The sequence below is a fragment of the Panthera leo genome, chromosome A2, assembly GCF_018350215.1.
Source record: "Panthera leo isolate Ple1 chromosome A2, P.leo_Ple1_pat1.1, whole genome shotgun sequence".
Lineage (NCBI taxonomy): Eukaryota > Metazoa > Chordata > Mammalia > Carnivora > Felidae > Panthera > Panthera leo.
In genome coordinates, this window is record NC_056680.1 from 54,828,090 (window position 1) to 54,853,776 (window position 25,687).

At 41.1% G+C, this 25,687-nt stretch overlaps 2 protein-coding genes across 11 annotated transcripts in view; both read right to left on the reverse strand.

The window, feature by feature from the left end:
• The window catches only part of CA2H3orf20 (chromosome A2 C3orf20 homolog), a 95,329-nt gene extending 89,623 nt beyond the window's left edge, over window positions 1-5,706 (reverse strand). For 9 of the 10 annotated variants that reach the window (XM_042911522.1, XM_042911515.1, XM_042911569.1 and 6 more), the window contains exon 1: window positions 3,536-5,706. The gene's annotated coding sequence lies outside the window, so the exon portion shown is untranslated. The remainder of the gene's footprint in view (window positions 1-3,535) is intronic. The other variant, XM_042911507.1, reaches the window with a different exon arrangement.
• Window positions 5,707-5,817: 111 nt separating this feature from the next.
• The window catches only part of CCDC174 (coiled-coil domain containing 174), a 24,850-nt gene continuing 4,980 nt past the window's right edge, over window positions 5,818-25,687 (reverse strand). Inside the window, exons 4-11 of the mRNA XM_042911596.1 lie at window positions 21,545-21,603; window positions 18,657-18,834; window positions 15,267-15,362; window positions 14,155-14,297; window positions 13,702-13,796; window positions 10,500-10,632; window positions 8,612-8,758; window positions 5,818-7,526 (exon numbers count right to left, since the gene is read on the reverse strand). Coding sequence (XP_042767530.1) covers window positions 7,228-7,526; window positions 8,612-8,758; window positions 10,500-10,632; window positions 13,702-13,796; window positions 14,155-14,297; window positions 15,267-15,362; window positions 18,657-18,834; window positions 21,545-21,603 — 1,150 coding nt within the window. The 3' untranslated portion in view covers window positions 5,818-7,227. The remainder of the gene's footprint in view (window positions 7,527-8,611; window positions 8,759-10,499; window positions 10,633-13,701; window positions 13,797-14,154; window positions 14,298-15,266; window positions 15,363-18,656; window positions 18,835-21,544; window positions 21,604-25,687) is intronic.

The window sequence follows — 25,687 nt, forward strand, 5'->3', positions numbered from 1 at the left end:
ATTATTTGGAGCGGTCCAAAAAGGTTGCACGATGGAAATGACAGAAACTGCTCCGGAGACAAGCTGACTAGGAAACAAGGTGAGGAAGAGCATTCCAGGTGATGGGAACGACACTTGCTCAGGGCAGAGGCTCTAAAGTGCCTGGCAAGTTTGGGGAACTGGAAGTAAGTAGAGCAGGTGATGGGTTAGTGTCGAGTGGGGAGGGGCCGTGCGTGGGAGGGGCAGAAAGGGGCCAGCTGTAAAATGACGAGCCTGGACTTCATCTTGCAGGTGATGGGAAACCATGGAAGGACTGCCAGCAGAGGTGGCGTCTGTATTTTAGGGTACTCCTCCCAGGGGCTGGCAGTGTGGTGGGAAGGAGCATAAGAAGCCCAGCTGCTGTAGAGATTAGCCAAGGAGAGGAACCGAATCACAGCACCCTGATTTCTGCCTACAGGACAAAGGGATTTCTAGTCCTTGGTGCACCCAGAAGGGTACTTGAAAAATACAGACACAGCAAGCTGAGCACAAGCAGAACACGGGTGAAAAGTGGGAAAGTTATGAACAGGCTTTGGGAAAAGCAAGTGCATGTAATCAGAAGGAAGCTGGGCGGGGGGTGAGGAATCGGGTGTAGGTTTAGAAGAAAAACGGGCATCCTTCCTTCCCATTATTGGCACTGACCCAAGAATATATCTTTTAGAAGTTTATACAGCTGTATACTTAAAAACAAAAAGCTATAAACTTAGCCCTCTCAGGTCACCTGGTCCTGGCTTTCTTTGCTATTTTCTCTAGTTTCTGGCTCTCTGTAGTTTTAATCAGAAATGCTTTGATAAAGACAGAAAGCAGTGCAGATGTAACTGTGTGCCTGCAATCAGTGAGCAAGCCCAGCTTTAGGCTAGGACAGGCATGAGAATGAGCCCTCACTCAGTGCACAAAAGAGGTGGAGATGGGACTAGGAAAATTAACAGACACTGTCCTCTCTGCTATTCAATATAGAAAGCATGTTCTCAACAGATGCTTGAATTCTCTAGGCAGATGAGAAGAAGAAAGGGCTGAGCTGGAGAGACAAGTGATCTGAGAGGAAGCAGAGTGGGGGCCAGCGCACATGATCAAGCTTAACCACCTGCCACCGAGGAAGGTTTACACAGGAGACTGAAACCTTATGGTCACTGCTTATCCTAGAGCAGAATTCACTTGCAAACCACCTGCATCCTCCACCAGGGAGATTTATCACGACATCAAGGGCCCTTATTAAGATGGTCTCCCGGCAAGACCCATCAAGGAACATAAAAATGATCGTCCCTTTGACCCAGTAATCTCACTTCTGAAAATAATGCCCAAAGGGATGATTTAAAAGGAGAGAAGCTACTGGAATAAAGACCAATGCTGGCTGAGCCAAACAAAAAAGATGCCTATAGCCACTTCATTCCTAATACTGAAATAATGCACCCAGCCAACAACTGAAGAAGGGTTTAACAATGATGCAGATGAATCTGATGAACTATCAGGTACCAATTAAAAATATCTGAGCAGCTCAGTTTCAAACATGTTAAAAAAATTTTTTTAATGTTATGTTTACATTGGTTACGTATACCTTAAAACTTATGCTGGTCATTGGAAGCAGGGACAAAAAGCCTTTCCTAAGGTAAAGATCTTTGCAAATTATGAAAAAATGCTCAACATCAGGGAAATGCAAATCAAAACCACAATGGGGTATATCACGTCACACCTGTGAGAATAACTATTATCAAAAAGACAAAAAATAACAGGTGTTGGGGAGAATTTGAAAAAACTGGAACCTTGGTACACAGTGGGAATGTAAACAGGTGCAGCCACTATGGAAAACAATATGGAGGCTCCTCAAAAAATTAAAAATCGAACTACCATATGATCCAGGAATTCCACTTCTGGGTATTTATCCAAAGAAAACAAAAACACTAACTGGAAAAGATATACGCAGTCATGTGTTAACTGCAGCATTATTTACAATAGCCAAGATATGGAAGCAACCTAAGTGTCCATCGATGGGTGAACGGAGAAAGAAGATTTATATACAGTGGAGTATTATTCAGCCACAAAAATAAGGAAATCCTGCCACAACGCGGGTGGGATCTGAGAGCATTACGCCAAGTGAAAGAAGTCAGAGAGGCAAATACCCTATGATCTCTTACATGTGGAATCTAAAACAAATACAAAACAAAAACAAAAACCAAGCTCACAGGGACAGAGAACAGATTGGTGATTGCCACAGGCAGAGGATGGAATGGACGAAACGGATAAATGGAGTCAAAAACTGCCAAGTTCCAGTTATCAAATAAGCAAGCCATGGGGATGTAATGTACAGGATGGTGACTACAGTTAACACTGGATTACATATTTGAAAGTTGCTAAGACAGTAGACTTCAGAAGTTCTCATCACGAGAAAAAGAATTCTGCAACTAGGTGTGGTGATGGATGATACCTAGACTCGTTATGGTGATCACTTCACGATACATACAAATATTAAACGATTATGGTGCACAATGAAACTAATATGTTGTATGTAAATTATACCTTGATTAAAAAAAATCTATTGATTACTGAAGACAGTAAATCTTGGGTCTCCTACAAAAACAGCAGTGCCATTCTCAGACATGTTTGTGACCTGGGAGAACCGGCTATGAGCAGAACCTATTTTTGTGTTTCTGTTTTTCATAAACAACCCTGAACAACATGTGCAGAGAGGTGTGGGGCAGGGAAGGGGCGCTGAGGGGTCGAGTATCTAAAACTACTCCTCATATTCAAGTTCAAGGAAGCTTAATTGCTGATAACTCTCAGAAACAGAAACAGAGGGGCGGGCGCCTGAGTAGCTCAGACAATTAAGCATCCCACTTCAGCTCAGGTCATGATTTCGTGGTTCCTGAGATCGAGCCCTACATCGGGCTCTGCATGGTGTGGAGCCTGCTTGGGATTCTTCTCTCCCTCTCTCTCTCTGCCCTTCCCCTACTTGCACACACATATACTCTCTCTCCCAAAATAAAAAAAAAACTAAAAAAAAAAAGAAAAGAAACAGGAACAGAATACAATGTACCCCAGGGAAAATGCTTATCACCAGGCAAAACTGCCACCAAGCAGGTGAGCTTTCAGAATTAGGAAGAACGTGGTAGTTAGAAATGTGGAGAAAGAAATTTTTTAAATTAAGGATGAAAAAGAAGTAGTATTTCTGACCAATCCCGTCACTGAACAAACATACATGTACCATGCATGAATATGTAAATGGAGCCCAGGATTTAAGAAACAGGGTAACAGATCAATATTGGGCCTGAATGATAGGTTTTCACTAAAACACCTTGCTTCATTCCATGAATTTTCCAGTTTTCCTAGACAATGATCTACACCCATCACATCAGTCTCTTCCCCACCGACCCCAAACTATAAACATTAAACTAGACGTTCACAACCTACACTAGCAAAATGCCTCACCAAGGCAAGGACCAGGCGGGAGGGCCGGGGGAGTTTCATTCTCTCTCCCAGTTTTCAGTGGGTCAACAAATTCTTTTCAATCATTATCACTTACCTTAGCCATGTTGTTTTTTACAGGAATTGCTTGGCATATAACTGACTTAGTTCAATTTACAGGCTAAAAAAGAAACTACACGCATACGGCGTGGCTGATCTATTTTGGGTTAACTGTAAAGACCAGTACCCACCCCTGCTCCAAATTCTAAATTCTACCGCCTCGTCTCTATGTCACAACAAGGTTAGCTGAAAACCATCCTGCAGGCTGCACTATGGCTTTAAGAAGAAATAAATGATCCCACAAGTCTTTGGCAAATGTACGGCTAAACATAGCAGAAATCTCATGTATATGGATTTAAAGTTTCTCCTTTGGGAATTTTGCAAGCAAACAAAATGATTTATTTAGCCGATTCAAATGAACTGTATCAAAACACACAAAGGCCCGGAGGAAAGATTACAATGAAAACAAGTAATTCAAAGCAATTTCTGATCCAAAACATTCCGCTTAGCTCTACAAAGATATGAATAAGGTGTGGTCATGTTTTCTGACAGATTTCACTGCTCCTTGCCTTCAAGTGAAACACTGCCATAATATCTTGAATGCTTAACGTATGCCTGGAAGAAATGTTTATCAGTCCTTTAGCTGCTAATGGGAGGAGTAGGTGTGGTCAGACCATAAAGTGTATAAAAACAGATCATGTAGAGTTGTACTGTGCTGGACAGTAGCCCTAGACACGTGTCTTTTGAGCATCTGAAATGTGGCTAGTATGACTAAGAACTAAAATTGTATTATGACTTGATATTGGATTCAGTTACTGGCAAACTTAAAAACGTTTGTCTTTTTGCAACAATGTGGATGTGTGAGTCTACTTTTTCCTGTATGTTTTATGACATATAAATACAGATTGAGTACTCCTGATGAAAACTTAGCATCCGAATTGAGACGTACCATGGAGGATTTGCAGTTGAGTTTGAACACTTGGTGTGAAAACAAATGTAAAATATTTCAATATTTTTTTAATATGGAGTGTTGAAATATTTTGGATATACTAAATAAAGTATACAATAAAATTAATTACACTTTTGTAATGTGGGTCCCAGAAAACTGAAAATGACAGAGGGCTCGCATCCTATTTCTATGGGGCAGTGCTGTTCTAGAGTGATCTGAAGTCTTGAGGACTTGAACGCCATCTGCTGGATACATGTGTACAAAACAGGCCCACAAGAACCGGTAAAACTAATTGTGTTAACACTTCAGCTCTGGGTCTGAAAAGGAAGAGGATGTTAACTGGGCTCATGAAACAACTACATGTATGCTAAGAGAGGATTAGAAATGTTTATATAGTCTTGACATCCTAGAGGACATCCGACTTACAGTTATTAGTCGACAGTGACCATAAGCCAAAGAGCAGACTGCTTCGCCATCCACCCTAGGTTGGGCCATCCTGGGCAACGATGAAAGGTTATTTGGGGATCCTGCTCATGACCGCTACTCCCACAGGCCTGGGCTTACTGCTGTCTGGCTGGCCTTCCCGCCTGTTCTCCACAATCAGCTCTCAAGTCCTTCTGCTCTACCTCATAAACACGTTCTTTCCATTGTTCTCATTTGTCTATTGTTTTCGTTCTTCCCTTCCATTTTTTTGTTTTCTTAGGATTCCAGTGAACTATTATTTCTATTTTTCCTCTCTAGTATTCCAATTTTCCTTTTTTGTCCCTCTCCCTTTGTACTACAAGCTGTTTCAGTTGGTTTTGTAGCTTTAGTTCCTATGTTTAGGTCTTTGATCCATTTTGACAATGAGTTGGTTTTGTTTATGGTCTGAGTTGTGGGTCCAAATTCATTCTTTTGCATGCAGATAGTTGTCCCAAAATCATCTGAAGAAACTATCCTTTACCCCATTGGATGGCCTTGGCACCACTGTCAAAACTCAACTGACCACAGAAATAAGGATTTATTTTTGGACTCAACGCTAGTCCATGGATCTAGGTCAGTACTGCACTGCTTTGATTCCTGTAGCTTGTAGTAAGTCTTGAAATGAGGAAGTGCGAGTCCTCCAACTTTGTTCTTTTTCAAGATTGTTTTGGATACTCTGCGTCTCTTCAATTCCATACCAATTTTAGGATCAGCTTATCAAGTTTTGCAAAAAATGTGACTGGGTCAGTTGATATTAATGTATATTTTTTTAAAAAGAAGTATTTGCCTGGGACGCCTGGGTGGCTCAGTCGGTTAAGTGTCTGACTTCAGCTCAGGTCCTGATCTCACGGTTCACGAGTTCAAGCCCTACATGGGGCTCTGTACTGAGAGCTCAGAGCCTGGAGCCTGCTTTAGAGTCTGTGTCTCCCTCGCTCTCTGCCCCTCCCCCACTCACGCTCTCAAAAAATAAACATTAAAAAAATTTTTTTTGAAGAGGTATTTGCCTGATCAGGCTGACAGAATGACCCTTAATAGGGCAGGCAACTTTGCCTTTGACATGGAGTTCAGAGGTTAAGTTTGCAAGAATCTGGGATTTTCATCTAATACTATTTGATAACTGGGACAAGACTGAGAGCAGATGGCACTGGAGAAAGTGAGGCTAGAGCAAACATGAGCCTAAATAAACTGCCCTGAAGTCCCAGAGCTGCCATACGGATGCTACATGACCTTGGACAAGTCATTGACCTTCTCTGCACTGCAGTTTGCAATCTGTAATGAGAAGGGGGCATTCCCATCAATACCACTGAGACTATGTGCATCAGAGCCCCAAGAGTGCAGGCTCCTTCTGGCACCTAAAAGACCTGCTCTAGCACATTCTTACAGGGAGTCCTATGGGCCAACTCCCACTGCTTGTCTGCAGCTGTAAAGACACGGAGGTGCAGCGGGCACAGGAAATGCTTCTGGAGCTCTGCTCATTGTTAGTAAAGACAAAGGGACCTCCCTGCCTCTTACTCCAGCTCAGGTCTATTCCAATCAGACTTCTGATGTGACTTGGCTCCTGAGAGTGATGAGGGCCTACAGTGGACGCAACAGAGAGGCAGGCCCAGCTGAAAAACTAACCCTTAAGCTAAGAAGCATCTCACTCTCTGACTAGGCTGAGCAGCCTCCACATGTGCCCCAGGGACTCTACATACACTTACCAAATGCCCACTAGGCATGTGTGGTGACAACCATCATTTAGGATGGGATGACAAGATAAGTGACTTCAACCTCTACCTTTCTGGATTATGAAGTTCTCCTCTCTGATCTTATTTCAAATGTTATTACTTAATAGTCCACCAGCTTCATGGTCCTCTTGGAGACTAGATCACTTTGCCCCACACAGTGTCCCCTCATTTGCCACTTTGACAGCCTAACACACCTCCCGACAGATATGGAATTGATACGGAAGCTGAATCCTTGGAACAAAGAAAGCTGCACTCTAGTATCTGCAAAAGGAAAGGAATGGAACACTTAAATCTAGGTAAGCCAAGGAAGTGGTTATGAAACAGGGTTACGAGCTCTTCGGGGTCGTACGTGACAGCTTACACATAAATCCAGAAGGACAGGGCTCCATATCAATTAGAAAAAAATGAACAGCCAAGTGGCCACAGAATTCCCATGGTACCATTCACTTTCTTCCTTGCTGACAGACAAATCCAACCTGAAGTCTGTGTCTTCCAGGGAAAGGACGGGAGGAAACAGGTACAATTCAGTCCCTAAAATTAAATTATCTTCCCCAATTTAGGAGAAGAAGGCACTATCCACAGTAGAGACCCAAATCAGAACGGTTTGGAAATTCATGTCACTTGTTTGTAATATGATATCATATCGTCCAGAGTTTCAAAAGTGACTGTCGGGGCTCGTGGTGGGCTGCTGGGGGCAGGAGTGGATGGTGGATGTGAAGAGCCAGTGTCACGACTCTGGCCAGAGCACTGTCCTGGGTCGCTCGGTGCAGCTGCAGGTCTGCTCCACGTCTCGCTACTGAGGGAAGCAGTTCTCTTTTGACCCACAAAGTAATCCGATGGTGGGGCAAACTCAGGATCTCTCTCAGCTCGGAGATCTGACTGCCTCTTCGACCAGAACCCAAAGGAAAACTCTAATAAAAATAAGAAAGAGTATTATTAGAAGTAAAGACCAAATCAGTTGAATTTTTATTGTTATTACTTTTCGATTATTACATATACTTCTTAAATGGCAACTCCCATTCTCTGGAGGAGATAGCAAGGAAAGCAATAATATAATACGAGGTATACGTAAGGCCTACAAAAATATAAGGAAGCAGCAGGCTAAGCAAAGGGAGTGACTACTTCCAGATGGGGAAGATTCAAGGAAGGCTCTGGCGGAGAAGGCTGGTAGCTTCTGGAAGTATTGCCAAAAAGGCACTAAAATTACATCTGAGAGAGAAATACAGAAAAACCAAACACTCAAATCATTTGCTAGACATAATGTAGGTACTTCACAACAAAATACAAATTTTGGCCTTCACTGAGTTTTAGAAGACACGAAAGTCCAAATCTAATTTGGCATTTCATCTCTATTTCTAACTAGCACTAACCAAATGCACTGGCCTATTTGCCTTTATTGAGTCTTGGATCTCATCAGCTCAAACAGGGTGAGCTAATGCACTACTGTAACAATCTTGTTCAAAGAGGCATAAATCCTGGTCTCCTCCAACAAGAAGCTGCTGTGGGCATCATGGTAGATTTACAGAAATAATTTACGGAAAAATCTGCATGACCCAACAGAACCATACGTGAATCCAGGTGAATCCTGTGGCATGCAGACTATTTTCAACTAAACGTAAAGGAGGCTGCTAAAAACACAGAGGACGTTGAAATACCAAACCTTGTAAGATTTTTAAAAGTGGCTCCTGAGAAAGGGCATTCCAAAGCTGTAAAGCCACATGAGGGTAGCACAAATTTTTAAAAACTTCCCCAGTGCTTCTAAAAAAAATTGTCCTTTTGAAATGACCTGTTGTAGACCCTGGTCTTTTATAATCACACTTTCTAGTGTTCCTGTTTACAAACAGCTAGGGTCTGGGTACTGAGAAGAAACAGTTCAAAGATCTGGAGAGTTCTGTGAGCCTCAAAAGCCTCTACACTAAGACTCATGAGAATCACACTCTGAGATGAACTGGAAAAGTCTGTGCAAGGCCTGTTTAGAACCCCCCCCCCCCCTTACCTTTTCCTCTGTCCCACTCTCGGACATGCGGCACTCCCGGGCGGGTATCCTTCCTCTCCTGAACGATGACTTCCACTTTGCTACTCTGGGCAGCAGTACGTGGGGTTGGCACAGCCTCTGGTTCTGGTGGCAAAGGCCCAATAACATCTATTTTTTCGCAAGAGAATAAGACATCACTATAATAAAACTTAAAGCTATTATTAAAATAAACATTAAATAGAACATGCTCATCTTGAGAGTAAAAGTAACAGCCAGTATTTAATGAGCACCTATCTTGGCCCAGGGAGTGAACTAAGTACCATGTGTACAATAGTTTGTGTAATTCTTATAATAACCCTCATAAAGTCAGGGTTAGTATTCCTATTTTATAAATGAGGAAAATTAAGCTCAGAAATGCTACACAGGTAGAAAGTGACAAGAGCCAGGATCTGAACCCAGGTGGGATGTATTTCAAAGTCTCTGTGCTTCCCACTATGCCACCCTGTTTCCCCAGACCGACAACTGAAGGACCAGAAACCCCCAGTTACTCCACTAAAATAAGAGTCTCAGAAAAAGCAAGAGAACTTGGAGTGACAAAGAGCTGGGGTGTGGCAGCGGGCTGTAGGCTCTTCACCTTTGGCTAGATTTTAAAAGAAAGTAGATTTTTCAAAAAACACTGTGTGGCGCTCCACATCTTGTAGAGGTGACAGATGTTCAGGAGTAGAGCAAAAAATAGAGAAACAATATGCAGAGCTTAACATGTTACAGGAACACAGCATTTATACAAAACTAAACAGATGATCTTCCAATTCCTAAATGTTTCTTGTCTCCTTTCAAAGCTAAACTGAAGCTGTGTTCAGAATAGAAAATGGCCGATGGCTTAGCACAAGGCTTCCGTGTGAACAGGAGAGGCTTGTATAACATGCTCCTGAAACCCACACTCACCTTTTTCGTTTTGGGAATGGAACGCCCTGCCCCCAGTTTCAGTTAGAGATGTGGCCACCTCGCTAGACAGGCCATTCCCCAGGGGCCCCTGCAGCTGCAATCAGGCCAGTGGGTTGTAAATGCATGGTTGTGTGGGCCTTCCAGTTCACATTCCTAAAGAAGCAACAGGTTCCTCTCCCCTCTTTCCCGCTTCCCTAGGGTTGGACCATGAACAGGTGGTAGGGAGCAAGCTTCCACCCTGCAGGTAGAGCATCACTCTAGGAACGGCAGAAGCAGGAAAACAGGAGGAAGCTGGGGACTGGGTGACCACGTGGGGCAGAGCTACTACCTGCCTAGACACCCACCACCTCCAAAGGATTAAAACCAAAAATAGACTTCCAGCTCGTTGGAGCCAGTCTATGCAGGAGTCTCAGGAATGGCAGTGAAGCCCAGACTAGGGTAGCTCATGCAGCAAGCAGAATCCTTCAGGGACACAACATGCCATGTGGTGTTTCCACGTGTTGTGACAGTCCTTTCAGAAGCTGTCTATACTCGTAAATTCTTTCCTTTCTTATGTCACTTTGTGAATATATTTCTCCTTTAAAATAAATTAATGCACAATAACCAAAAAAACTTATAGCCATAGCAAAAGAAACCAAGTCTAAAACGTGTGTGTACAACAAAACTTTATCTTAAAACATCTCTGCTCTAAGTGAAGTCTCGTTTACTAAGCCAGGCCCTTCTATGAAGTAACACAATGTCCTGTTCGTTAATATTCTTGTCTGTATAAAAAGATTCTTTCGAGTGTCATTCTGCACCACGTGGATTATAAAAAACTGCTCCTGGCAGTACCCCAAAGGTACCCTGCTTGCTTAGAGAATAAAACTAAATGACTCATTTCCAGATTGTCAGTCCTGTTCACTGAGACATCATTAGAACTAAAGATTTTCCTTTTGAAGTTCAGACACAATGAGCCATGATATACCTTTGTTTTCTTCCTCTGCTCCATCTTCTTTTGACTTTTTCATCTTTTTTTGTCGGAGTTTAGCAAGCCTTGCTTCTAACATAGCCTTTCGCTTTTCCTTTATGTTCTCTCGTTTTGTTCTCTGATCTGTTGTCTGAATATAACAGAAAATTAGAAATTTACTGTAAATCAAATTCACAATATTTCTTCTCAAATTAAAATTATTAAAAGTGAATTTAAAGGATTAAATATTAATTTCATCTTAAAAAACAGACTAATTAATTGATTTCAGGCCACCACTAGGCAGCTAGCCTTGAGCTCTTCAAAACACAGACCTAGGAGGCCCTCTTATACAAGCCCTCTGGCATGTTTTCTAAGTTTAGCGAGTGTTCACAGAGCGCCCTGGAATGCTTCACATTCAAGGAAACCAACCAATTCTGTTCTACTCCTTAATCCCTTAAATAAATCCCTTAAATAAATCCCTTAAATAACTCTCTATTTTCTTACCCAGGCCACTCTAAAAGTACCATACTTAAAACCAAATTTAAAACATCAAAGTTATATAAGTTAGTTCTAAGCAGCTATAATTTTAAAGTCTGGAACACCAAAATAGAATAGCAATTACATTCATAAAACTATAATAGCATTCTGATACTGATAAATAATAGTTTATTGATAAAACTGTCACTATTTGCAGAAGACGGGATGTTATATATAGAAACCCTAAAGACACCAACCAAAAAACTGTTGGAACTAATAAACGAATTCAGTGAAGTTGCAAGATACAAAAGCAATATACAAAAATCTGTTATGTTTCTATACGCTAGTAACAAACTATCAGAAAAAGAATTAAGAAGACATTCCCATTTATAATTACATCAAAAAGAATAAAATGCTTAGGAATAAATTTAACCTAGGAGGTAAAAGACCTGTACTCTGAAAACCATAAAGCAACAATGAAAGAAACTGAAGAAGACACAAAGAAATGGAAAAATATAGCATGCTCATAGACTGGAAGAATGAATATTAATAAAACATCCATATTACCCAAAGCAATCTACGATTCAATGCAATCTCTATCAAAATTGCAACAAGTATTTTTCACAATAGAACAATGCTAAAATTTGTATGGAAACACTAAAGACCATGAATAAGCATTCTTGAGAAAGAAAAAAAAAACTGGAAGCCTCAGACTCCCTGATTTCAAACTATATTACAAAGCTATAGCAATCAAAGCAGTTAGGCACTGGCATAGAAACAGACACAAAGATCAGTGGAACAGAAAAGAGAACCCAGAAATAAAGCCAAGCATCCACAGTCAATTGATTTATGACAAAGGAGCCAATAATATGCAATGGGGAAAAGACAATCTCTTTAATAAATCATGTGAGAAAAAAGGAACAGGCAGGTGCAAAGAATGAAACTGGACCGCTATCTTACACCATATACAAAAATTAACCCAAAATGGACTAAAGACTTGAACACAAGACTCCAAACTATAAAACGTCTTGAAGAAAATATAGGCCATAAGCTCCTTAACATCAGTCTTGGCAATGACTTTTTGGATCTGACACTAAAAGCAAAGGCAAGAAAAGCAAAAACAAACAAGTGGGACTATATCTAACTAAAAACTTCTGCACAGCAAAGGAACCCATCAACAAAATGAAAGACAACCTACTGGATGGGAGATATATTTGCAAATCATATTATCGGATAAGGGATTAATATATATATTAAAACAGTCCAATTAAAAAACAGGCAGATAATTTGAACAGACATTTTTCCAAAAATACATACAGATGGCTAACAGACACATGAACAGATGCTAAATATCACTGATCATCAGGGAAATGCAAATCTAAAACCATAATGAGCTTTCATCTCGTACCTATTAGAATGACTATTATCAAAAAGACTAGAAACAACTAATGTTGGCAAGGATGTAGAGAAAGGGGAACACTTGTGCATTGCTGGTAGGCACGTAAATAGGTGCAGTCACTATGGAAAACAGTATAGAGGTTCCTCAAATATGATCCAGTGATTCCAGTTCCGCTTATTTATCGGAAGAAAATGAAAATGCTAACTCAAAAAGATATCTGCATCCCCATGTTCACTGCAGAATTATGTACAACAGCCAAGACATGGAAACAACCTAAGTGTCCATCAATGGATGAATGGATACAGAAGGGGTGGGAGGAATGGAGTATTACTCAGCCATAAAAAAGAAGTATATTTTGTCATTTGAACCAGATGGATGGACCTTGAGAACATTATACTAAATGAGATAAGTCAGACAGGAAAAGACAAATACTGCATGATCTCACTTATATGTGGAATCTAACCCCCTTCCCTAAGGAAAAAAAAAAAACAACAAAGACAAATATAAGCTTATAGATACAGAGAACAGATTGGTGGTTGACAGAAGTGAGGGTAGGGGGTGGACAAAATGGGTGACAGGAATCGAAAGGTATTTAAACTTCCACTTATAAAATAAGTAAGTCATGGGGATGTAATGTAAAACACGGCAATCACAGTTAATAATACTGTAATGCATATCTGAAAGTTGCTAAGACAGTACATCTTAAAAGTTCTCATCACAAGAAAAAAAATTTTTATAACTATGTATAGTGACAGATAGTAACTAAACTTAATGTAACAATCAATTTGCTATATACACAAATACTGAATAAGTATATTGTATACCTGAAACTAACATGTTATGTGTTAATTATACATCAATTAAAAAGTAATAATACAGTATCTGGTTTATGGCCACAATATTTACTAATTACCAGAAATATTAATCTTTAATAAAATTGAAAGTTTATTTAATGTACTTTTATCCATCACTGCTCTGAATATTAACCATTAAATAAATATTTTTTAAAAAAGGCCGGGGCGCCTGGGTAGTTCAGTCGGTTAAGTGTCCGACTTTGGCTCAGGTCATGATCTCATGGTCCACGAGTTCGAGCCCTGTGTCAGGCTCTGTGCTGACAGCTCAGAGCCTGGAGCCTGTTTCAGATTCTGTGTCTCCCTCTCTCTCTGACCCTCCCCCATTCATGCTCTGTCTCTGTCTCAAAAATAAATAAACGTTAAAAAAAAAATTTTTTTAAAAAGGCCATTTTGAGTATCAATTTAAAAAATAGACCATTTCCATAATATGGTCCAACAAGAAACAAACTGCTCTCAAATACTTAACATCAATTCTGAATTTAATTTTTACCTGTTCACGTAGCATCTCTAATGTTTTCATCTGCTTGTTTCTCAACTCTTTATCTCGGGCAAAGGCAAAATATCCAACACCAAGTTGCCGGGCCTCTGAAATAAGTCACAATTTTTCAGAAGATTAGAGTTCCCTGATTAACAAATTAGAGTCAGGCTAAATTTCCAATGAAGGCAAAAAGAAACGCAGTAATATTTGACACAAGTTTAAAAAAAAAAAAGGCAGCTAAGCCAAAAAGATCTCCTGCTTATGATCAGCAGGCCCTCTGTTAGAAAGATATTCCCAACAAGAGTATTTTTTAGGCTATAAAGCAAACAAAGGGGATATTTTCAATTTCGAAATCAGAATCTTTTATTTCTATGTAAGAGCTACAGCTTTATGAATATTTCCCTTTATGCTTGCCATTAGTCCAAAAAAAACAAAAAGATTTAAAAAGCTGCAAGATGATTATACCATTTTCACGAATGTCTTCATAATGTATGGGCCCCATCGGCCTTTTCAAGGCCTCTCTTTCTTCTTCCTCCCATTGCTGGCGCTGAAGTTCTTTTCTCATATCTTCAGATAATAAGGTTTTCTCATTAGCAGGACTAACGAAACTAGTAGGGGGACAGAGCAAAGCTATATTTAGGTAAGAGCTGTGAGACAGCAATACTTCAGTTCAGTAAGCTGGATCATGGACAAGTAATTCTAGCTGATAAGATAATTCCTTACAGAATTTTCTGACCCACAATACCACTGGGAAACTGCAAAAACTGTTTTCATCTTTCTTTAATTAAGCAGCTGACTTGTTACATTAGTGCAACAGAATCTTGCCTCAGCACTTGAGACAAACCACTTTCCTTCCCATCCCCTTCTGGGCTAAAGGGGAGGAAGAAGCCAGGGCCTCGGCTGCATGGTCAGCTGCATAACACTGCAGCCAGGCAGTGTCTCCTGTCCCGTGTCAGGCGGCTCAGGGCTCCTGCACTTCCTTCCTTGTGCTGAGCCCAGGCCGATCTGAACCCGAAGGACTTGGACAAGGTGGACTTTCCACATCAAAACTGCCCTTGGTGAGGGGAATTTTACTCCCTGGAGTGTACTAGCAAGTTATCTCTTAGAGGTCTCTGGCCCTAAAGGAAAAAATCTAGCAATAAGGCCCTTGCTTCAAAATGCAAAAATTAGTATAAAGTTAATAAGCTAACCACTTCCGTGCTCTCACTTGCTATGGGATAACCAAGTATATATTCCTAAATATCTTTCTCCACAAAGGTTTGTTTGTTGGTTTGGGCTCATTCTATATTTTTAACTCTGATAATCAGACACCCTTCCAAGTAAACAGATATAGCTCCAACTCATCCCTTTCAGTGGCTACACAATATGGATGATCAACTATTCAGGTTGTTCCCTGAGTGTGGATTATGTGTGTGTGCTAACCATAGAAGAGTTCTTCAGCAAATATTCTTACGCATCAAGAAAAAAACCTTCTTACTGGACCATGAAGACAATGAACTAAAAGCAGCCTCACCCATAAAACAATCCCTATGTCTGCATTTCAGACCTGGGCAGAGGTTTGCATATCACATACTTACAGCCTCCCCTGAAGATTTTTATCCATCTCCAGCAGATCTGGCAAATCCTTTTTCATACAGCGGCGAGATCGCCCTAAAGAATCCACATAATCCACCCTAAAATAAAAGTGAAAACATGTGAAGAAGGCTTTGTACATGACATATGGTTCCTTAAGTTACAGACTAGTTGCACAGTAAAAAAGTAATGTAAGCTTCACTACCAAGAAACACTCTCAACCCTGAGAGACCATAACCACGGATAAGATCATGTTTTTTTTTTTTTAAGTTGACACACAATAAGTTCATTGTGTCTTCTGTTAAACCTTAGTTTTAGAAAATGCAGAAAATGATTGATCATATATGTCTGTGATTTAATACAAGGGTGCCTGGTGGCTCAGTCGGTCAAGCGTCCGACTTCGGCTCAGGTCATGATCTCACAGTTCATGAGTTGGAGGCCCACATCGGGCTCTGCACTGACAGCTCAGGGCCTGGAGCCTGCTTCGGATTCTGTGTCTCCCTCTCTCTCTCTCTCTGCCCCTCCCCTGCTTGTGTGCATGCTCGCTTGCTCTCTCCCAAAAATAAACATTTAAAAAAATAAATAAAATAAAAACACCCCACACAGACCCTTGTCGCAATACCTCAGAACTTCCTTCAGTCTGGTTTAGACAATTCCACATGTTTTACCAGCATAACTTTGCTCTGTACCATGCTCAACCTGCTCATTTTCTCAGTCTTTGCAAACCTGACTTTTTATTCTTTCTTTTACTTCTTCTAATTGGTACAGCTCCTTCCAATTAGAAATTTCTCAAGTCAGGATTACTTTGAGGACTCATTAATTAGGAGGAAGCCAAGCAACACACATTTTGTACCGCAAAAGCAGCTCAGTGGTGGGCCAGTCTATTATCTTTTACTTTTAGTTCCGCTTTCTTTAGCTTTGCCCAAACCAGACAGAAGTTACAGTCAGGGGAACCAGGCAGACATCAAGGCAAAACGAAATACTCCTACTTCTCACAACAGGAAATATGGACGGATTTTCATGGAAAACATTTCAACTGCATTATGATGCAACAGATTTATTGTTTAATTATGGGCAAGGAATTGCCTATAGCCTTTAGCAGGGGGCTAAAAACACAGAAAGGGGTCAGTACTGCTGGTGCAACTCAATATCAGAGTCTCATGTATGTGGCTTTGCTTTTGTTAGCAATTTCTTTCCTCTTACACGTGCTGATTCCAATTGTTAGCCCATGACTTGAAAACTGAATGTCTGGGAATCTATTACTATAGTCCTGACGCTGATTGCTGTGAGAAATAAAACCTCCAACTGCAGAAAGCAGTTTCTTTCTTCCTCCCTCCCCCCTCCGCTTTTTTTAATGAATAGAGAAATAAAATCATCTAGCCAGATGGTCTGAGTAATTATTTACAGTATTTTTGCGGAAAGATTTTCCACCACCTGGAACTTAACTACCAAAAGGATTTTACAAGTAGCTACAATTCTGGAGCTTAATTTAAAAACAAAAAAAGTGTCAGAACTGCTTGCGGTGCGTCTTCCTTCACCATATGGTGGCATGTGACACCTTCAATTGCCCTCCAAACTCTTCAAATCACTGACAAATTGCTAGTAATCATACAAGCATTAGGAAGAAAAAAAAAAGACATTAAACCTTTCAAAGGAGATGAGATTTCTGCTATGAAAAGCAATCATAGGCTATTCTGTTTCTGGAGAAGGTCTCTAAAATGTACAGATCCCCTCAAAACAGAAGTGGCAAGACAGTAGTCAGCAAGTGCTCTATGTAATCAGCAATCACTGAACAAGCTCCAGGAAAACAATTACTTGAGGTACAAGAGTAATATGGCAGGGCTCAGAGTCATGGCATCTTCAAAGCGCTCTCAGGGAGAGTTAAGGCCCGTGCCCATGAAACGCTTCCTAACATCAGCAGGGAGGATAAAAGAAGTACCAAAGTTTTGCCTCGAATTTTTTTTCTAGTAACAAGGCCAGTTGTGTGTCAATAATAAAGAGAAGCTAAGACCCAAAGGAGTCGGAAGCATATCTAAGTGCTACCAGATTTCGGGTGAGGGAGAAATCGCTCATACTGGAAACAATGAGGGAAAGCATCAGTAGAAGAGACTACGTCGTATGTGCTTCTCTTTGGGTTGCTTTTAACAAGTATGCAGCCAGAAAACCTAGCCCAAATGTAAATTTTTAGAAAGCAGATAACATCTGTTCTATCCCAATGTCATGTTATTTCCGGACAACGTGGACACCCTCGGTAGTATGAAGATGTGAGGTCCCTGCAATCCTCAGTAGCCGGACCTGCTCTCTTACACTCACCAATGACTCCTACCGACAGGGCCAAGAGCTGACAAAAGGTCAGCAAGTGCTGCAAACTATCCTGAGCGGTTCCCAACAAAGATCCCAATAATGAGGATATTTGAGCCTGGAAGAGAAGGTGGGTAGGCTCTGCACTGGCAGGAGGGTGAGCAGGCGGGGTTATTCTCAAGACAGTTTTACAGCATCAGTGCAGCTCTATGCAATTTTAGGCACGTCTGAACAAGTTTGTAAACACAGTCTTCAGTAGAGAAAATCCTTAGAAGGGAATTTTCATTCTGGTCTCTTTACTTATTGACATATTGGTCTCACAGAGAAAAGACTAGTTTGCTTCCCCATCATTCACGTACACGTAGGTAAAATTTAGAATAATTTCAATAAAAGTTTACATGTGTGCTTCTACTCCACAGAGCAGTTTCTTGGGTAGCTTAACATACTCTTACTTCCTGAAGGGAGTTTAAGGCAAACAATAAGGAAAACCGGGCTTCGTTGTTTTACAGGTGAGGAAACTGAGCCTCAGTGAGGATGGAACTTGATCAAGGTCATACTGCCAGTGAAAGACCTGCTATGCAGGTCCGAGGTCCACAATGCCTACACGACACTGCCAGAAATGCCCCAGCCAGAGTCCTGCCTGCCTTTTTCTGTGGAAATGAAGATCACCACCAGCTGGACAGTGACTCTCCACAATGCCTGAATTATGACCTGGGCAGCAGCCCAGGTAAGAAAGGAATACGCTTCTGTCTAAACGCTTCCACATCAGTCAAACAGGTGTATTAATGCCTTTTGCACCTGACTCGGTCTTGTTAATTATTTCTTCTATGGAGCCACTGTTTCTGTAAATCCAATCTTAAAGGAAAGAGAGGAAGACTGAAGAGAAATGGTTTGATAGCATCCAAACAAAATCACTTTCAGAAAGTAAACACGAGTCGGGGCCCCTGACCGGCTGTCGGTGGAGTATGTAACTTTTGGTCTCAGGGTCATGAGTTCAAGCTCCATGTTGGGTGCAGAGCTTACTTAAAAAAAAAAAAAAAGTAAACACAAGTCTGAGAATGCTAACATGACCAATTAATGTCATTATCACCAACCATTCTTCACCGGGGTCCTGGGGAGGAGGTATATCTTTTTCAGAAAGATTTTCTTCATCATCGTCTCTTTCTCCTGCCTTCCTACAATCTCTATTGGCACCAAACACCTCCATCTCTTTGTGTTTGTCTATGATCTTCTGTGTGAAATCCACAAGGTACATATCCTCCGCTTCTTCATCTAAGACATAAAAATCAATATTCAGATTTTTGACATTCTTCTCAAAGATGTAAACCACATATGGAATTGATATGAAGCAGTCACATTCACCACTGGGCGGCTACACTCCCCCTGGACGGCTCACTAGTCGATGCATCCGCCACCCCCGCCACCCCCCGAAAGTTTACAAAGACACAGAGCCACTGGGGGATCTAACCGTGGAGCTGCAAATGTGCCATCAGAAACATATACCACACTAAACAAATCTTAAGAGTCTAAAGTCTTCTGTTGCCTCATCAATACAATGAGTGAGCAATATGGTCTCAGAATGTAACTTTAAGATAAAACCACGTGATTTCAAAGAGACTCATTCACCCAATGACATAATATAGAAGCAGGACTGCATTTCTCATGTCGCCAGACCAGAGCAACAGACCTGTGTTACTACATGTAGCTCCCCAATCAAGGGGCTATATTATTACCAACCCTAATTATACTGTTGTGGTATGGCGTTCTAAGGGTCATAATATAGGCAAAAGAAGTCATCTGAATTCTTTTCAATGCAATTAACACCACTTTCAGGCAAGGCATGGTGCCAGGATCTGTAGTGCATACAGAGACGGGTAAGACCTATGGCTTATAATATGCTTGAGCTAAAACATATACGCTGAAAGCTAAATAGCAACCCGTGACTTTAATTCAATTTAACCCAAGACAGTTGAAATACTCACAAATAACATTTACATTAAGTTTCACTATGCTGAATTTTCTCTGAGGTTTTTCTCTGAGTACAGGATTAAGGTCTATGGAACAGGTATTACGTTCCCTGTTACCAGGTACCGGTGTTAACCCTCAAGGTACAGTGGAGAATAACTGAGGCTCCAAAACTTAACTTGCCCAAACATCCAATATGCCTATCAGGCCTATCAGGTCCCACCATCCTGGACAGAACCAAATCCCCAGGTCCACAGGCACACTCCTTTGACCTGATTTCTATATTAGCGTTACAAGTAAAGTCTGAATTAAAAAAAAAAAAAAAAGACTAATTTTTTTTTAAGCCACAAAATAACTCACATGGGAAAGAGATGTACTTTCTCAGAGCGGAGTTATAAGACCACATAACAGTGAGGCCTCCTGGTTAATGGACACCCTGCTGCTTCATCAAAAGGAAGACACAGCCTCTCCCCACGTCCCCTAGCTTTGAGAGTGCCTACCTCTCCCAGGCTGGGCTCCCTGCCAGGCAGGGAACATGCCTCTGCTATCTGGAAAGAGGGAGTTTGGCTGTGTGGGCAGCCAATGACCAAGGTTCTGGCCCTGCCTCTTCTCCTGCTGCCCCACTGCCCCCTTTCCCAGCCCATCAGGCCCAGCCATACTAGTCTGTCTGCCAACACTAGCCCTCTCCTCTCTCTGCTGATCTTCTCTCACCACTCTACCCTGCAGAATCCCTTTCTCCAGCTCTCCAAAGCCTTTGAGATCCTATTAGAGCCTACCTTCTCCCTAAAGACTTCCTCACATGCCTTTTGGCAATGAAAAATGCAGTGCCTTGTAAAATCTCTTCTACTGCTATCTAATAGTAAGGCTGGGCGTTCTTTCTCTGGGGGGGAGGGGGTATGGGGAAAGGGGGATCTTATTATTTTAGAAGCAATTACAGGCACATCACAGAAAAAAATAGAAAATAGGGACAAGGAAACCTAACTCCTACACCCTGATATACCTGTAATTCCCCTCAGTCATTTTTTAATATAGGTAGAATCGTTTCTAATTGTAGCCTATTTAGACCTCGTTTCCTAACTTTACTTTGTTCTGCGTGCCATTGTCCTCCGCTGATGACAATCCCCTTGAAGGCCGAGAAGAGAATCTGGCTCATGCTACCCTTGTTTGTCCCCTCATAGCACCTAACATGTGGTGCACACTGGACAATCAGAGATTACTGTGGATGTATTTTCTCATCCCTGTGCTGGCTCAGAAGGTAATGCATGTTAACTGGTGCAGCCACTCTGGAAAACAGTGTGGAGGTTCCTCAGAAAATTAAAAATAGACCTACCCTATGACCCAGCAATAGCACTGCTAGCAATTTACCCAAGGGATACAGGAGTACAGATGCATAGGGGCACTTGTACCCCAATGTTTATAGCAGCACTCTCAACAATAGCCAAATTGTGGAAAGAGCCTAAATGTCCATCAACTGATGAATGGATAAAGAAATTGTGGTTTATATACACAATGGAGTACTACATGGCAATGAGAAAGAACGAAATACGGCCCTTTGTAGCTATGTGGACGGAACTGGAGAGTGTGATGCTAAGTGAAATAAGCCATACAGAGAAAGACAGATACCATATGTTTTCACTCTTATGTGGATCCTGAGAAACTTAACAGAAACCCATGGGGGGAGGGGAAGGAAAAAAAAAAAAGAGGTTAGAGTGGGAGAGAGCCAAAGCATAAGAGACTCTTAAAAACTGAGAACAAACTGAGGGTTGATGGGGGGTGGGAGGGAGGGGAGGGTGGGTGATGGGTATTGAGGAGGGCACCTTTTGGGATGAGCACTGGGTGTTGTATGGAAACCAATTTGACAATAAATTTCATATATTGAAAAAAAAAAAAAGAAGGTAATGCACGTTATTTCTTAAATCTCTCCCCGTACTTAAGGTGACTTTAATAAATAACGAAATACCACAGGGCTATATGAGTTACAGAAAATAAAGAAGTATAAATAAATTATTGTATTTACCTATAAAGTCTCCTTTAGTCATTTTTTCATATAATTTGGCTTTTTCTTCCAATTTCTCCCTAGGAGAAAAAAAAGACAAGTATTAGAAATGGTCTTACGCCTGCTACTCGTGTGAAGGCTGCCTGACTACTGCAATCTGCCAGGAGGCCCAGTCTGGCGATGAGGCTGAGCTGACCACCCCACCCTAAGGGGACCCTCAGACCCAGCCACTCCTGATTGCCAACTTCATGTAAGTTCCATGAGGACAAGCCCCATCTTTCTCTTATTAATGACTATATCCCAGTGCCTAGAACAATACCTGGTATATAGTAAATTCTCAATCAGTATCTGAAAATAAATAATGAATTAAGATTCCAAATGCAAACTAAGTTAAATACCAAAAAAAGAAAGAGGTGTCTAAATAAAAACATTTTCTATGTGCAACCTTCTAAAGGGATCACCATATTCAATGCACACCCTTTGCATTACTGTTTTAAGGCACGAGTCCCTGATCATCTGTGGCTCATTAGGCTTCTCTAAGGGAGCTAAAGATCAACTTCTTAGAAGTCTGGTAAAATATGATGCATGAATACATCATATATGTATTACACAGAGCATGAATAATTTATTCATGACACAGCTAATAAAAAACAAACATCAACCCTGGTATTTCAATAAAGTAGACTCACTGGTCACGTTAATTCTGGTGACATTTACTTTTTAGTGGACACAGACTTAGTAAGATGGCTGGCAATTCCTTATTTTAGAAATACTTAATGATGGTAAAGAGAAGTCCCAAAGAAGTCATGTGAGCTTTTGCTTGCAAAGAATCAATCACACTTAATCATAAAGGAAAATTTCACTTCTAATGGCATCCCAAGACAATAAAGTCCCTTGGTCACATGGCTGTGTGCTCTGGAACAAATTACTTCACCTCTCTTGTACCCCACCCCACCCCCAGTTCCTAAATCTGTAACAGTGAAAAAAACAGCACTGCCTCTTAGGGTTGTCATGGAGAGTAACTAGATCGCACACGGAAAGCATGCCATCAGGTACGTCATCTGCATCTTCGTCATCTAGGTCAGAAAGATTCCTCTCCCATTTTATGCATTCCTTCAACAAGTACTTCCTCCAGGCCTCCTCTATGCCAAGCACTGTTTCCGTAACGAGGACTCTATTTTGGAGGGGGCTTAACGTAGTAAGCTGTGTCATCAGAGAATCTTACTGTCTTAATGAAAATAAAACCTAAAAAATTTTTAAAAAACAAACCACAAAAAAACAGGTGTTAGGATAGAGTAACCAGGAGGACACTAGGCTAGAAAAGGTAGCCAGGGGAAACCTCTCTGAAGGTGACATTTGAGCTAAGGCTTACAGAGCAAGAAGCCAACCATGAGAGGATCTTGGGGAGAAAGCAAGTGAGACAGAGGAAGGATGAAGTAGGAATGAGCTTGATATGTTCAAGCAGAGATCACAATGGTGGAGGATGCTGAGCAAAGGAGAGGGGGGCACAAAATAAGGACAGAGAGAGGCAGGTACAAGAACGCGTGGGAGGGGTACCTGGGGGACTCAGTCAGTTACGTGTGCAACTCTTGATTTCAGCTCAGGTCGTGATCTCACAATTCATGGGATTGAGCCCTGTGTAGGGCTCTGCACTGGAAGCACTGAGCCTTCTCAGTGGGATTCTCTCTCTCTCCTTTCTCTCTGCCCGTTCCCCACTCCCCCAGCACACATGGGCACTCTCTTTCTCAAAAAATAAATAAATACACTTAAAAAACAAACAAACATGGGAAAGCGTAAGAAGCCTGGATGCAGTGTAACAGAAAGATGGCAGGAAGAGTCTCCAGATGAATAACGGAGATCAAGGAAGATGTCAGAGAAATGGCCATCACTGGATTTAGTAAATGAGGAAGTCATTAGAGACTTTAAAGAACAATTTCTTCAGTCAAGTAAGAAAGATGGAATTCAGAGGGCAAGAGTATGGGACACTTATCTGGAACAACTATGTGCCAAACACTATGTATCTCCTTTAATGAATTCCCTACAAAGCTCCATGAGCTGAGTATTAACCACCTCACTTCATAGATAAGGAACGTCTCAATGGAGAAGTAACTTGCCTAAGGTCTTACATCCTCAAAGGACTGTCCCTGCCCATCTTGAGCTCTGGGGAGACTCAGAAGTCCTGTAGACCAAGGACAGACTTGACTCTTCATAAGCACAAAGAAGCCAAAGTATTATGTAATAGGTTACTGGATAAAAAAAAATCACAGCAAAGTACCCAGGAAAACTCTTGTTATATACAGTAAATAACAAAGGATTATGGCACCTTTCAACAAATTAGAATTCTGAGAATATTCCAGTAGGGTGAGAAAGATGTCTCAAAAATTAACATATGCTATGTCTGCTGGGAACAGGTCAAACACTAAGAAAAACAATTCCCCAAATGCGCTAATATTCTGCCTCTTTTTTTCAAACCCAGAAGAGCTGAGTAATCTCAGCAACTACTGTTTCCAAGTGCAGAGTTTTTATTACGCAATAGATCCAAAAGCACATGAGTCATGACAGACATTCAAACTTGGGATTCCCTCTGAGTCTAGGGTGACACTGTAAATAACAAAGAGTTCTTCTTTACAGAAGAATGCCAGCTAACAAATGGAATGAAAAAATAAAAATGGAACGAATGAATTAGAAAATCATCACTTTGAAATCACCAGTCTAACAACTGAGAAGTCACAAGGTTCCACTGGGTGGAAATATGTTGGTGAACAAGATATTCATAGTCTCAGAGTTGCCCTCCTTAGATTATTATTAGTTACAAACGGGAAAGAGACCTTTACAGTGAAAAAATCTATCTTAACCAAGTGATCAAAGTTCATCACCAATAATAACTCAAACTGACATTGTGAACCTCCTGCTGTGATCCAATGGGAAGGACACACGGCCTACATCTTATTCTTACCAAAAGCAGTTAATGAGACGCTAATCAGATTGTGGGACACTGCAGACACAAGCCTGGACTCACCAAGAACAGTAATGGTACAACAGACGACAAAAAGGCATGGGAATTATTCTAGATTAAAAGAGACTAAAGAAATAGGACAACTGGGGTGCCTGGTGGATCAGTTGGTAGAGCATGTGACTCTTGATCTCAGTTGTGAGTTTGAGCTCCACGTTGGGTGTAGAGATTACTAAAAAAATAATTTTAATAAAAGGAAGAAAAAAGAAAGTCATTCTATATACAAAATCTCTCCCTCTTTAAAAAAAAAAGAGGGGTGCTTGGATGGCTTAGTCAGTTGAGCTCCCGACTCTTGATTTCAGCTCAGGTCATGATCCCAGGGTCATGGGATCAAGCCCTGCATCAGGCTCCCTGCTGAGCATGGAGCCTGCTTAAGATATTTTCTTTCTCTCTCTCTCTCTCTCTCTCTCTCTCTCTCTCTCTCTCTCCCCCTTTGCCCTCTTCCCTGCTTACACCCTCTCTCAGAAAGAAAGAAAGAAAGAAAGAAAGAAAGAAAGAAAGAAAGAAAGAAAAGAAAATGAAGACTAAATGAAATGTGTAATCTTTGAATTCTGAATTAAAACAAAACAAACTATAAAGGATTTAACTGTGCCAGGATAACTGGTAAACTCGGACTATAGATCATATTGTATATAATACTATTTTATCAGTGTTAAATTTCTTGGGTATGATAGCACTATTGTGGTTATGTAGGAGAATATCCTTGTTCTTAGGAGATACATGCTGAAATATTTTGAGGCAAAGTATCATGATGTTTAACAAAGTTTCTCTGCAACACACACACACACACACACCAGAGACAGAAAGGAGCCAAAGCAAATGTGGAAAGATTAATTGGTAAACCCAGGTACTGTATTCTTTTTTTTTTTTAAATATGTATTTATTTTTGAGAGACACAGAGTGTGAGTGGGGAAGGGGCAGAGAGGGAGGGAGATACAGGATCTGAAGCAGGCTCCAGGCTCTGAGCTGTCAGCACAAAGCCCAACTCAGGGCGCGAACTCACAGACCACAAGATCATGACCTGAGCTGAAGTCGCATGCTTAACCGATTGAGCCACCCAGGCATCCTTTCAATTAGCCTGTTGCTTTGAAGTTTTTCAAAATAAAAAGTTAAAGGGAAAATTCAGTTTCGAAATGCTAACATCATAACAC